The sequence below is a fragment of the Scyliorhinus canicula genome, chromosome 4, assembly GCF_902713615.1.
Source record: "Scyliorhinus canicula chromosome 4, sScyCan1.1, whole genome shotgun sequence".
NCBI classification, from domain to species: Eukaryota; Metazoa; Chordata; class Chondrichthyes; order Carcharhiniformes; family Scyliorhinidae; genus Scyliorhinus; species Scyliorhinus canicula.
Window position 1 is genome coordinate 36,831,050 of NC_052149.1, and position 15,459 is coordinate 36,846,508.

Consider the following 15,459-nt stretch of genomic DNA (forward strand, 5'->3'; position numbering starts at 1 on the left):
GGGCCCACAGAGAAAAGGTGGAACGGGCTGAGAGGGATGGATTAGTGGAGGAGATACTCCAGGTGGACAGGAAATACTCAGAGGCTCCGGACGCCGGGCTACTGAGGGAGGGGCAGAGGTTACAGGTGGAGTTTAGGCTGTTGACCACAGGGAAAGCAGTGGAACAGTTGAGGAAGGCAAGGGGGGCGATTTATGAGTACGGGGAAAAGGCAAGCAGAATGTTGGCACACCAGCTCAGGAAAAGAGGCTGGTGTCTTGGACCCAGCAGGAGTGAACAAGGTGTTTAAGGACTTTTACTGTAAATTATATGAGTCGCAACACCCGGCTGGGGTGGAGGGGATGAGGCAATTTCTGGATTAGTTGAGGTTCCCGAGGGTGGAGAAGGACCTGGTGGATGGGCTAGGAACCCCAATTGAGATTGAGGAAATAATCAAGGGGCAGGAGGGCATGCAGTCGGGCAAGGCCCCAAGGAATTCTATAAGAAGTTTTCAGAGATATTGAGCCCACTGCTGGTGAGGACATTTAATGAAGCACGAGTGAAGGGAGTCCTCCCCCCAAATATGGCGGGTAGTACCGATGGGAGGGGAGCGGGCTTGTGCAATATGTTACGGTGGAAGTATTGAAAGAACGTGGATGTTTGCACATTTTTGCCTTTTTTGCTTCCTTTCTGATGATGTCTGTAACTGTTTATAAAGCCAAAAACTACCTCAATAAAATTGTTTATTATTAAAAAAAAAAAAAAAAAACAATGTCGCAGGCCTCGATTTCATTGATCTTGAAACAGGAGAAGGATCCGGAGCATTGCGGGTCATACAGGCCGATTTCTCTACTAAATGTGGATGCCAAACTGATGGCTAAGATACTGGCCACAAGGATAGAGGATTGTGTCCCAGGGGTGATAGGGGAAGACCAGATGGGATTTGTTAATTGCAGGCAACTCGAGGCCAATGTTCGAAGGCTTCTAAATGTTATTATGATGCCCTCAGAAGGAGAGGAGGTGGAGATGGTGGAGTGGAATTACCTATGGGGGCGCTGGGAAGGTTTGGGTTTGGCGAGGGCTTTATTGACTGGGTGCGGTTGCTCTATCAGGCACATGTAGCAAGTGTGCGTATGAACCAGCTGAGGTCGAGGTATTTTGAACTACACCAAGGGACAAGGCAAGGGTGCCCCCCTCTCCCCATTAGTTTGCTCTGGTCATAGAGCCATTGGCCATGGTGTTAAGAGCCTCTAGGAACTGGAAAGGGCTGGTTGGGATGGGGTGGGGGGGCACCGGGTCTCGCTCTATGCAGGTGATCTGCTCTTATTTCGGATCAGTTGGAGGGAATGGGGGAAGTAAAGCGAATCTTGGGGGAATTTGGCAATTTTTCGGGTATAAATTGAACATGGGGAGATGTTTGCGATCCAGGTAAGAGGGCAGGAGAAGAGACTGGGAGAGCTGCCGCTTAGAATGGTAGGGAAGATCTTACGATATCTGGGAATCCAGATGGTCCAGAAATGGGAGGTACTATACAAGTTCAACCTATCTCAGTTGGTAGAACAAATGGAAGGGGACTTTTAAAAAATGGGACATGCTCCCGCTATCACTGGCGGTGAGGGTACAGACCGTGAAAATGACGGTCCTCCCCAGATTACGGCTCGTCTTTCAGTGCCTCCCCATCTTCATCCCCAAGGCCTATTTCAAGCGGGTGAATAACATTATTTCAGCCTTTGTGTGGGCAGTAAAACACCGCGAGTGAAGAAAGTGTTGCCGGAGTGCAGTGGGCGGGGGGGGCTCCCGAACTTCTGCAACTACTACTGGACGGCTAATGTAGCCATGATCAGGAAGTGGGTAGTGGGGGAGGGGTCAGCAATGGAGTGAATGGAGGCGGCGTCATGTAAAGACACCAGTCTGGGAGCATTGGTAACGGCACCTCTGCCGTTCTCGTCAGCCCGATACTCCACAAGTCCGGTGGTAGTGGCGGCTCTTGAGGATCTGGGGGCAGTGGAGGAGATACAAGAGAGTGGAGGGAGCATCGATTTGGACCCCGATTTATAACAACCGCAGGTTTGTACCAGGGTAGGCTAGATGGCGGGTTCTGGAGTTGGCAGAGGGCATTAATTAGAAGGATGGGAGATCTATTTATAGATGGGAGCTTTCCCAGCTTGAAAGCTTTGGAAGATAAATTTACATTGCCAGCAGGGAATGGTTTTAGGTATTTGCAGGTGCCCGACTTCCTGAGAAAACAGGTGCCGGCCTTTCCACTGCTGCCACCACAGGGGATACAGGATAGAGCAGTTTCCAGTACCTGGGTGAGAGAGGGGAAGGTATCGGATATTTACCAGGAGCTTTCAGAGGCGGAGGAAACTGGTGGAGGAGCTTACGGGCAAGTGGGAGGACGAGCTAGGAGGAGAGATAGAGGCGGGTCTATGGGCAGATCCCCCAAGCAGGGTTAATACCTCCTCATCATGTGCCAGGCTTAGCCTGATACAATTCAAGGTAGGCCACCGGGCACACATGACAGTGGCTCGGACGAGCAAGTTTTTCGGGGTAGAGGATAGGTGTGTGAGGTGCGCGGGAAGCCCAGCAAATCATGTCTACATGTTTCTGGCATGCCCTAAGCTTAGAGCGTTTTGGCAGGGTTTTGCTAAGGCAATGTCCACGGTGCTAAAAACACAGGTGGTGCCAAGTCCGGAGGTAGCAATCTTTGGAGTGTCGGAAGATCCAGGAGTTCAGGGGGCGAAAGAGGCCGACGTCCTGGCCTTTGCCTCCCTGGTAGCCCCGAGACACATCTTATTAATGTGGAGGGACTCGAAGCCCCCGAGTGTAGACCTGGGTTGGTGACATGGCTGGGTTTCTCAGTCTTGAGATAATAAAGTTTGCCTTAAGACGGTCAATGTTAGGGTTCTCCCAGAGGTGGCAGCTGTTCGTCGACTTTCTCAGGGAAAATTAAAATGTCAGCAGATGCTGAATTCCAAGGGGGGGCGGGAGCGGATTGTTGTTGTATGGTTGAGGTGTGTGAAGATTGGGCTGGGTGGGGGGGGGATATTTATTTTACCATGTTGATGTCATTGTTTTTGTTACTGTTATAAAAATTTTCAAATACCTTAATAAAATATTATTTAAGAAAAACATTTCAAGTTTACCTAGACTGTTACATTATAGACATGCACTTGGAGATTTATAATGAAAGTTTAAGTTAATAATATCAGATTTTTCCTTCCCAATTGTATGTGATGCAAGCATCCAGTGCTTTCTTTAAAAAATGGCATATTTATCTTTCTCAGTACAGTGCACTGTGGTCAACAGAAAACAGCTGAGAATTCTCATGTGTCAAACTCATCAAGACACTGATGACTAAAATTGTACTTTACAAAACCATTGTCAATTTAATTTTAAATGCGACTAGGTGACACTATCTTTTTCTTTTCGGTATTCTGTTAGCCAAATCTAGCTGCTCCGAAATCTTTCCACACTACATGCAAATTGTATTTAGTTTTCGCAATCCCAGTCAACAAATGAGATACACAGCACTAGATCAAGTTTGAGATCTTGTTGCAGAACATAGAATGGTTTTCAAAGCTTGCATCTGCAATTAAAAGGAAATTTACATTTGCAATGTACCACCTACTAACGCCGAGGAGAAATTATTGTTCCTTTTCCTAAGATTCTACTATTTGCTCATCAAAGACAGATGGGCACAAGACTTGCTATCAGACAGCTGTACATTGAAAACCACAAGAAAGGTCAACTTCCCCTTCATTCCCCAAGTTCATTTGAATTTCATACAGCGGTTAGCTCCAGGCATCTAAACCATAGGGCAGCAGGGTAGCATGGTGGTCCCAGGTTCGATTCCCGGCTGGGTCACTGTCTGTGTGGAGTCTGCACGTCCTCCCCCTGTGTGCGTGGGTTTCCTCCGGGTGCTCCGGTTTCCTCCCACAGTCCAAAGATGTGCGGGTTAGGTGGATTGGCCATGCTAAATTGCCCGTAGTGTCCTAATAAAAGTAAGGTTAAGGGGGGGGGGTTGTTGGGTTACGGGTATAGGGTGGATACGTAGGTTTGAGTAGGGTGATCATGGCTGTTCTGTGCTGTACTGTTCTATAGTTCTATTATTACTCCAGCAGTTTTATTTTGTGTGGGAGAGAGAAGAATATAAACGGCAATTAAAAAGTGTGATAGGGCAGCACGGTGGTGCAGTGGTTATAATAATAATCTTTATTGTCACAAGTAGGCTTACATTAACGCTGCAATGAAGTTACTGTGAAAAGCCTCTAGTCAGCGGTGCTGCCTCACGGCACTGAGGACCCGGGTTCGATCACGGCCCCTGATTACTGTCCATGTGGAGTTTGCACATTCTCCCCGTGTCTGTGTGGGTCTCACCGCCACAACCCAAAGATGTGCAGGGTAGGTAGATTGGCCACGCTAAATTGACACTTAATTGCAAAAAAAAGAATTGGGTACTATAAATTTATTTTTTTTAAATGTTATTTACGTAATTAATTGAAGGGACTCAGCAGCTTTCTGAACTCAAGGTTATTTTTAAACAAATATTAGCTCCTTTCCTTGTTTAGGGGCACATGAATACCTATGACCCAATTCTATTCCATGCAACTATCTTATTGTCATGAATAGGCAAAAATGTAACTGATAAGAGCAGAAAGGTTATACTGGGTCTGTAATGTCCAAAAGATTCGCACACTTGAGAGTTTCAAAAGGCTGATCTAAAAGATAATATTTTTAGAAAGTGCTGTGGTGACCTACCAGGGCCCAGCTTTTAGGCCTGATTAAATTGGGTATTTTAAATTTAAAAATTGGGCATTTTAAATTTAAAAATTGGGCACTTTAAATCAAGCCACAGTTACTCCAGCACACAGCCCCATGGGAATTAAAATACACTAAAGGCCAGACAGGCTGCCAAGACATGTCCGGGCCTGTCTTGTCAATCAGCCATCAAGAGATAATCGATCAATTGTTGAAAGCCCAGATCGAGCCAGACTCTCAGTCGCTTAGAGTTCCCGCCGTTATCTTATTTGGTAAAGGTGTATGTGTGAATAACGCCACTGGAGATGAACACCTAGGGTGGACCCAGGTGCCCTGTCAATTGGGCATCAATCAGATCATTGGACACTGAAACCCCTCTTGACACTCCATTGGTAGAAAGCCAGGGGAAGTGGCAAAAGGGAGCAAAGCCAAAGGGGGATAAAAATAGACACTCTGGACACCTCGGGAGAAAACACTCGATGTGGGAGGTGACCTTGACTGACCAGACCAGAGAAGGAAGGAAGAAGCTGCCAGCGAGAACCACCGTTGTGACGATGGACCAGAGGGACCGATCAGATCCACAGCCCTACCAAGCCACCTTAGCGGGCAGTAGAAACTGATCTTGGCTTCTTCTATAAATACTTTGTGGGTAATATATGGGTAATTGTGTGTTTAAATAAAAGATTCTTGAACGTGTATTTGTGTTTGTACTTTGTTCTCCACTTAGGTAAAACCTTTGAGTAAGCGAACTGGTTGAAAGTATCAGAATTGGACAGATTCGGTCCTTTGATAAGAAGTGACTGCATTGCTCTGAAGTGGGACCCATCGACACGGTATTCTCCGACACTCTTAAGAGGGGAAATATCCCATGTGTTGGTCAGTGAGTGAAGGATTAATACAAATTTCGACCAGTAAATTTGGCCATATACTAGGTGTCCAGAACACGAGGTTTACAAACTGTATTTAGTATTAGGATAGTCAAAATAATTAGGGAATTTATTGCAAACCGGACCCCTATCCCAATCGGTTTCCAATACCCCACGGCAAACCCTAAATTTAGAACGGGTAATGGCCAGTCATGCCGACTGAAAGGAAGTACTCCATACATATCTGAACAATAAATGGCCCAACTGAGTACAGTGGGGTGACACCCCGACATCGGATTGGAGATCCGAAGGAGAAAATTGTTTGCGCCGTGCCCATAGAGGTGGGTAAGAAGGCTCCCAAACTCTGTAAAGCAATTGCAATCGCAAGTTGTCTGCAGCACTGTGGAACTGAGATGGTAGTAACCAGCATTAAACAGGACAGTGAAGCCCAGATATCCAAATTAAAGCAAGACAAAAAGAGGAACAGTTACAACAGGACATGGTGGACGCCACCCCGTGCATTCACCACTTAGAAGTCAATGTAGCACAGAGGGAGGAGAGATACGGTCTCAACCCCACATGAGCAGTTTCAGGTTCAGTACAATAATGCTAATCAAAAAGTACAGTGCGCTATCAGTGAGAAAGACACCACACTGACACAATTGGAAGAGCTAAAATTAAAATGCAGCGACCTGCAGGCAGGAAGGGAAAGGGAAAGGAAAGAAACTGTAAGCGAGAAAGAACCACCCTCGTGACGACGGAGCAGAGGGACTCAAGTGACCGGATCCACAGCCTTAACAAGCCATCTTTGTGGGCAGTATAAACTGATCTTGGGTACCTCTAGAAATACTTTGTGGATAACATACGGGTAATTCTGTGTTTAAATAAAAGATTATTGAACATGTGTTTGTCTTTGCACTTTGTTCTCCTCGCTATTAAAAGACACCTAGGCAAAACCTTTAAGTGAACTGGTCCAAAGTATCTGAATTGGACAGATACAACAGTGCATGTACAAATTGAAAACGGAAAGGATATTTGAAGACCATGTTGTGAGCAACTTCAAGTGACTGCCAATACTCATCAGGAACGAAGCTTGTCTGGACCAGAAAGCAGTTAACCATCCTCAACGTTACACTGAACATAATTAAGTAGGTGTTTGGACCCAATAATCCTAAATTTCAGAAACAGAAACATTAGAATTACTAAAGTAGCAAAAATAATTTGGTGGCTGCAGTTACCAGCTGTGTTTTTCTGAGGAAGACAGTGTCACACTAAACACATTAAGTAAATGTTATTGCTTAGGAATAAGAATCATAATTCAAAAGGAAAAAAACATACAAAAAAAAACTGTGCACAATTCATTTTTTTATTCTTACGAAAAATTGTATTCTTGCACTAAATATTAGCCTTGCTTTGTGAGATGTGTGCGCAAGTTAGTTGGGAGAGGACTTCAGTTTACTGGATGTTTGGTGAAAGAGATACTAATCTCGATGTAATCTAGATGCTAGTCTTGAGGTGCCCATCTAGATGTAGTCTGCCTGTAAGGGAAGGCGGTGATGCAGTGATATTGTCACTGGACTAATAATCCAGAGACCCAAGGTTATCCTCTGGGGACCTCCAAGGATCGAATCCCACCACAACAGATGATGGAATTTAAATTCAATAAAACATCTGGAATTGAAAGTCTAATTATGACGAAAAACTAATGTCGATTTCATAAAGATCTAATTAATTCTTAAAGCCCTTTATGGAAGGACAGGTGCCATCCTTACATTTCTGCCTACATGCGATTCCTGACCTACAGCAATATGGTTGACTCTTAAATGCCTGCTGAAATGGCCGAGCAAGTCAACTCAGTTCAACTGCTACAAAAAAATACACAAAGGAATGTAACCGGATGGTCTACCTAGCAACAAGCTACGGCAACAAATCCAGCCTTGTCAACCCTGCAAAATCCTCTTACTAACATCAGAGGGCATGTGCCAAAATTGAGAGGGTTCTCTGGCAGACTAGGCAAGCAACAGTCTGGCATAGTCATACTCACGGAATCATACCTTACAGATAACATCCTAGACACCGCCATCACTATTCCTGGGTATGTCTTGTCTCATTGGCAGGGCAGATGCAGCAGAGGTGACAGCCGTCGGGAGGGAGCTGCCCTCAACATCAACTCTGCACCCCATGAAGTCTCAAGGCACCAGGTCAAACATGGGCAAGGAAACCTCCTGCTGATTACCATGCACAGTCTCCCCCCCCCCCCCCCCCCCCCCCCACACACACACACACTCTCAGCTGATGAATCTGTATCATTTCGAGCACACTTGGAGGAAGCACTGTGGGTGGCAGAATACACTACTCTCTGTGAGGGACTTCAATGTCCATCACCGAGTGACTCGGTATTGCACCACAGGCTGAGCTGGCCAGGTCCGAAAAGTACATAGCTGCGAGACTGAGACAGGCGGAGAGAGTACCAACGAGAGAGAAAAACATACTTTTTTTAAAATATATTTTTATTCTCCTCCTTTTCATATTTTTTCCCAAATTTACACCCAACAATAATCAACAATCAGTAACGAATGCAATGTCAATCCCCATATCAATAACAATGATCCCATCCTCCCACCAAACCCCCAAACATCAGCGCGCATGCTAACATAAACAAATGACAAAAAGGAATCAGGAATCATCCATAGTCACCATTAACACATATAGTCCCCCTCTCCCCACACCCCCCCCCTCCCAACACCACCCCCCCGTAATGTTCGATGTAATCCAATTCTCAAAAGTGCATTATGAATAACGCCCATGTATTGTAGAACTCCTCCATCCTTCCCCTCAGTTCAAATCTGACCTTTTCAAGCATTAAGAATTGCAGCAGGTCCCCCTGCCAAGCCAGGGCACAGGGTGGAGAGGATGATCTCCACCCTAACAGGATCCCGTTCGGGCAATCAACGAGGTGAAGGCAACAACATCTGCCTCTGCACCCGTTTCCAACCCCAACTGGTCCGACACCCCGAATATGGCCTTCCGAGGGCCTGGGTCCAGTTTCACGTGCACCACTTTAGAGATTACCCTAAAAGCCTCCTTCCAGTAATCCACCAGCTTTGGAAAGGACCAAAACATATGAACGAGTTTTGCGGGGCCCCCCTGCAACGTTCACATACATCTTCTAGCCCCTCAAAGATCCGGTTAATCCTCACCCTTGTGAGGTGTGCTCTATATACCAGATTCAGCTGCATCAGCCCCAACCTCACACATGAGGTGGAGATGTTCACCCTCCGGAGCACCTCACACCAGAACCCCTCCTCCATACCCTCTCCTTCCAAAATAGCCGATACTACCCCCTTCTCCAGTCCCCTGACGTCAGCACCTCCTCCAGCAATGTGCAAACTGGCTATCCTGGAAGCTCTGTATCTCCTTTCTGGCAAAGTCTCGAACCTGCATGTATCTAAATATTTCCCCCTGCTCCAGCCCATACTTTGCTCCCAGCTCCTTCAATCCTGCAAACCGACCCAGAAGAAACAAATCTTTTAGTGTCCTAATTCCTTTCTCCCCCAATCTCCGAAACTTTCCATCCCACTTGGCTGGCTCAAATCTATGGTTCCCCAAATCGGTATTTCCCTTGACCCTACCCCCAACCCAATGTACTGGCGAAACTGCCTCCAAATTCTGAACGAGGCTATTACTACAGGACTCCCCGAGTATCTCCCCGGGGCCGTCGGGAGCGGCGCTGTGGCTAGCACCTTCAATCCCGACCCCTGACACAAACTCTCCGTAATTCTGACCCATTGGGAGTCAACCCCTCTGACCCAGCTCCATACCTTCTGCACATTCGCCGCCCATTAATAATACATCAGGTTCAGAAAACCCAAACCCCCTGCCTGCCTTCCTCTCTGTAGTAGTATCTCTCTAATTCTGGCCACCTTCCCTCCCCATATGAACAAGGTAATCATCCCTTCAATCTCTCTCAAAAATGCCGTTGGCAGGAAAATCGGCAGACATTGGAAAATAAACAGGAATCGGGGCAACACATTTGTTTTGACCACCTGTACCCAACCCGCCAATGACAGAGGGAGACCATCCCACCTTGCCAGATTAGCTTTCACCCACCCCACCAACCTAGAAATGTTGTACCTATTGAGCCCCCCCCCATCCCAAGAAACCTTTACCCCCAGTTATCTAAAGTGAGTCCCTGCCCTACGGAATGGCAGCCCCCCCCCCATCCCTGCCCCCACCCGCAGCCGATTCACCACAAAATGTTCACTCTTGTCTAGATTTAATTTGTACCCTGAGAAGGACCCAAACAACCAAAGCAGCTCCAGTATTCCCCCTTCTGACACACTCGGTTCTGACACGTATAACAAGTCATCGGCATATAAGGACACCCTATGCTCTATCCCTTTCCATACTCCCGAACTTCTTAACGCGATGGCCAATGGCTCAATCGCGAGTGAAAACAACAAGGGGGACAAAGGACATCCCTGCCTAGTCCCACGGTGGAAAGTATTCCGAGCTGATGTTATTTGTGCGGACACTCGCCCTAGGCTCCTCATATAGCTTTACCCAGTCCACAAATCTTAGCCCAATCTCAAACCGCTCCAGAACTGCCATCAATTACTCCCATTCTACCTGGTCAAATGCTTTCTCGGCGTCCAATGACACAACCACGTCTGTTTCCTTCCCCAACGCCGGTGCCATAACCACGTTCAATACCCTCCTAATGTTCGAAAAGAGCTGCCTCCCTCTCACAAACCCCGTCTGATCGTCACCTATCATCTTCGGGAGGCAGTCTTCTCGCCTACCCGCCAGTCCCTCTGCCAATATCTTTGCATCCACGTTTAAAAGTGATATAGGCCTACGACCGACACTCTTGTTGGATCTTTATCTTTCTTAAGTAACAGGGAAATCTTTGCCTGCCCCAAAGTTTGTGGTAACACCCCCTTCCCTATTGCCTCCTCAAACATCCCCACCATCAGCGTTACCATCTCATCTTTTAATTTTTTTTATAATATTCCACCAGAAACCCATCCGGCCTTGCCACCTTCCTCGACTGCATCCTCCCAATCGCATCTTTTATCTCCTGCTCCATTATCACCCCTTCTAATGTAGCCCGTCCCCCTCCCCTAGCCTCGGGCACTCTAGCCATCTAGAAACTCCTGCATCTCCCGGCCGCCCCCAGGTGGCTCTGACGTGTACAATCTCTCATATAATTCCTTAAAGACCTTGTTAATCTGATCTGGAGCTACCAACTTCCCTGCCCTGTCCCGCACCTGGACAATTTCCCTTGCCGCAGCCTCCCTCCGGAACAGACCTGCGAACATATTTTCTCTCCATGCTCGTAAACTGCCCCCCTTGCTCGCCTCAATTGGCGTACCGCCTTCCTGGTAGATAGTCGCTCAAAGCTCCCTGGAGTTCCTTCCTCTTGTCCAACTTCGCTGGGTCCCCATCTTCTGCATATCTCCTGTCTACCTCCAGCATCTCATCTATTACCCTCGGATGCTCCAGCCTCTCCTCTTTGTCTAGCCTAGCCTTGAACAAGATCACCTCACCCCTCACTACCGCCTTTAAAGCCTCCCAGACAACCGCCTTCGACTCCTCCCTTGTGGATTGGATTTGTTTATTGTCACATGTACCGAGGTATAGTGAAAAGTATTTTTCTGCGAGCAGCTCAACAGATCATTAAGTACATGGGAAGAAAAGGGAAGAAAATACATAATAGAGCAACACAAGATAAACAATGTAACTACATAAGCACTGGCATCGGATGAAGCCTACAGGGTGCAGTGTTAATGAGGTCAGTCCATAAGAGGGTCATTTAGGAGTCTGGTGACAGTGGGGAAGAAGCTGTTTTTGAGTTTGTGCAGTTAAAACCTACATAGTCCTCGAATACTTTTTCAATTTTGTCTCAGAACCCTCGGTCCCCCAACAATCCCACATCGAGGCGGCACGTGGCACAGTGGTTAGCACTGCTGCCTACAGCGCTGAGGACCCGGGTTCGAATCCCGGCCCTGGGTCACTGTCCGTGTGGAGTTTGCACATTCTCCCAGTGTCTGTGTGGGTTTCACCTCAACCCAAATGATGTACAGGTTAGGTGAATTGGCCACACTAAATTGCCCCTTAATTGTGAAAAAATAATTGGGTACTCTAAATTAATAAAATAAAAACAGTCCTTCATCTAACCCTGGTCTCTGAACGATTCCCTTCTCCAGTAACATATCCACCCAATGCGGAGAACGATCTGATATCGCAATTGCCGAGTACTCCGACCCTTTAACCCCAGCCAGCATGTGCCTTCCCCACCTTAAGGACCGCTGAGAAAAACGAGTACACCGCTCCCTCGCGTGCAGAAACCTCAAAGGATCAACCCCTCCCATTTCCGCCATTAGCCAAGCCAGCGCCTTCCCCCTCCTGACGGAACCAGCAAGCGTGGCTGTGACCATCCGATCTTGGCTCCTGCACCAAGTTCCAGTCCCCCCCCCCGCCACTAGCAGTTCGTGTGTATCCAAGTCGGGGATGGCCCCACATTGCCCCAATTGGGACCACATACACTCACCAGCGCCACTAGCCTCCCCTCCAGCGCCCCTGTCACAATCACATACCTACCCCCGATCTGCAACCACCTTCTCCATCTGGAAGCGTACCCTTTTGCTGACCATTACTGCTACCCCTCGAGCACTTCCATCAAATCCAGAATGAAACACCTGACTAACCCAGCCCTTTTTAAGTCTCACTTGATCCTTCACCCTCAGGTGAGTCTCCTGCAGCATTGCTACATCAGCCTTTTAAGATGCGCAAGCACCTTTAACCTCTTGACTGGGCCTCCCACTATCCTAATTGGGGGGGGGATCTCTCACTCCTCTCCCCCCCCCCTTCTTATCCACCATCATACCATCAGGCCCTGCCCCACCAAGCCTGACCCGTCCCTATCCATTATTAACATCGATCCCCTCCCAGGATCCCCCCTGCACCTCCTTAAAAAAACTCAACCAGTATTGATCCTCTATCCCCCACTTGCTCACCTCATAGGCCCATCGAAACCTGCTACCCAGGCTCCAATTCCCGCAACCCTCCTCTCACCTCCGCTCACTAGCCGACTTTAGTTAGCTAACGCAGGTTTCCCTCCACCCCCCCCCTCCCCCCCCCCCCCCCCCCCCCCCAAGGCATACTGTCCCCTCCCACCCAGTCCCAGAAGAAAAAGAAAAACAATCTAACCCATACAATTCAATAAAATAACATATAACCGTTACCACAAAAAAAAGGAACGAAAATGCCAATCAAACCAAACAAAAACTTGAACTCTATAACAATGTGAAGTCAAGTAAGTTACAATACAGGGTCGGTGAAAAGAAAGTTGCAACATTTATACATTTTCCAGCTCCCCAATCATCGTCCATGATCTCTTTTCCTGCTCCACTCGTCACTTCTGTCCCAAGCCTTCTGCCTTCATGAAAGCCTCAGCTGCCTCCACCATTTCAAAATAAAAATCTTTGGTGTTGTACGTCACCCTCAGCTTTGCCGGATATATACCAAAACGCAGCCCCTAGTTATAGTGCTGCCTTCACTTGGCTGAACGCCGCTCGTCTCTTCGCCAATTCCACCGTCAAGTCCTGGTAAATCCGAACTCTAGCACCATCCACTTCACCTCCCGCTTCTGCTTCACCCAGCTTAACACCTTCTCGTTCATGTGGTATTTATGGAAGCAGATAATTACTGCTCTCGGCGGCTCATTTACTTTGGGTTTCGGCCCTAACGACCAAGGAGCTTGGTCCAATTCATACCAGGAGGGGTCTTCATTCGCCCCCATCAACTCCGCTAGCATCTTAGCAAAGTACTCTGTTGGCCTTGAGCCCTCTGCCCCTTCAGGCAAGCCCACAATTCTCAGATTGTGCTGCCTCGAGCGGTTCTCCAAGTTCTCGAGCTTTGCTCAGAGTCCTTTGCTGACCTCCACCACCCTCCGCAGCTTGTCCCCCATCATGGTGAGCTGGTTGCTATGCTGCAACATGGCCTCCTCCACTTCCTTCATGTTTTCACCTTGTTCTCTCACCTTGGCCAATGTCTTTACCACATCCACCCTCACTGGGGCGATTGCCTCCTCCACCAATGATCTCAGTGCAACCACCATCTCCTTCCTCAACACCTCCATGTGCCTCGCAAACTGCTTCTTGTAGCCACCTGGGTTGGCCACTACCCGACTTTAAAATGGAGATTCACTAAGAACGCAGGGAAAAATGGACAGGTACAGGGAAGCAAGCAGAATGCAAAGCTTCCTGTATATTAAGACTCGCAGAAAGCAGACAGCACTGAAACTGACGACCATCTGCATATTGATGAGCGATCCCCGGGAACAATAGCAACAGTTAAGATAATCGAGGCAAAGCCAGATTCCTCGGCGCCAGCAGGAGCCAAAACAAAAGAAGCCAACGGACACTTAGGAACCGCCCAGCGATTAGGGAACAGTCCCATCATTGGGGAAATCAAACCAATCGATTGGAACATGGTCCAATCAATTGGAACCAGGTACGGGGTCCGCCCAAAATGGCGCAAAGCCCCTGGGGACTATAAAGTAGAATCCCAAATTCAATTCGCTCTCTTGGCAGGTTTTCTTAGCAGTCCTCAAAGAACTCGACCGTGACTCTCAACTCGGAGAGACTTGCCTTGCAGCTGCACCAACAAGCAAGTGTCCAGTTAACGCACGCTACAAGATAGGCGCTCCTAACCCTTAGTCCATACCAGCTGGAAGCCTGCAGTCTCAGGATCGAACGAGAGGCCATTGTTCCCTGACCCAGTGGGTTCCTTTTCCAAAGCTAAGTATTGGCCTTTAGTGGTAGAAATAGTCTAGTTCTGTAGTATTTTATGCATGAGTAGCGATTGACTGTGTATATAATAAATGTGGTTTGATTTGAACCTTACTAGCTGGTGTATTGAGTTATTGATCAGCACTTGAACCTCGTGGTGGTATCATAAAGATACCTGGCGATTCTAGAGCAAGGTTATAAAACAGAGAAATTAAGTGTAAAGCACACTTCGCAAAACGAGCAACATTCTCCAGCTCCACTGCCATCATCTAGGTCATACTTTCCACTGCAAGTAGTGCGGCCCCACCAGGGGTCCGTCATCCGCCATCTTGTCAGCGCTTTTACTGGTCCTCTCATTCGGCGGCAAACTCGCGTTTCCTCCCCTCTTCATAGCTGTTTTTGGCATCCCATAACCACTGAGTATTTTTCTCCTTCTTTCTTCCAATAAATAAATAAATAAATAAATAAATAAAAGTAAAAATTATAAGTAAATAATAAATAAATAAACACATTTTTTACAAAATTTTCAAAAATCAAACTTTTAAAAAATCTCTTCCCCTGGGACCGGAATTCCAACATCCCAAACATTCATTTTCAACGGGGGCCACCCGGTGTGCGCTGCTCCCCCCGTAACAGCGTCCCCGGACAGGCGCCGGAATGTGGCGGCTAGGGGCTTTTCACAGTAACTTCATTTGAAGCCTACTCGTGACAATAAGCGATTTTTATTAGTGCTGGATTCAGGCCGCGCCTCAAGATCCTCTCCCACCACTCACTTAGGGCTCAATGTCCCTGCTCCTCCTCTGGTGCTCCCCACTGGCTCCAAACCGGCCCAACGCGGCACTTGTCCCTCAGGCCCCAACGGCGGAAGGAATCCCGATCGGCGGAACAACGGGGAAACCCCCAGAAAAAGCCAAAATGGCTCTCTCCAACCCGACCGCTCCGTTCGCATACGCCACCAGAAGTCCAGAGAAAATATACTTGATTGGAGGAGGAGGCTCCAAATAACCCCATCCTCAATGATCGAGGTGCCCAACACATCAATGCAAAAGATAAGGCTGAA

The 15,459-nt window shown here is 47.6% G+C and overlaps 1 protein-coding gene across 2 annotated transcripts in view; it reads right to left on the reverse strand.

The window, feature by feature from the left end:
• Nucleotides 1–15,459, reverse strand: part of pigb (phosphatidylinositol glycan anchor biosynthesis, class B) — a 61,928-nt gene that overhangs the window by 40,105 nt on the left and 6,364 nt on the right. For both annotated transcript variants that reach the window (XM_038794039.1, XM_038794038.1), the window contains exon 2: nucleotides 6,640–6,775. In XM_038794039.1, coding sequence (XP_038649967.1) covers nucleotides 6,640–6,775 — 136 coding nt within the window. The remainder of the gene's footprint in view (nucleotides 1–6,639; nucleotides 6,776–15,459) is intronic.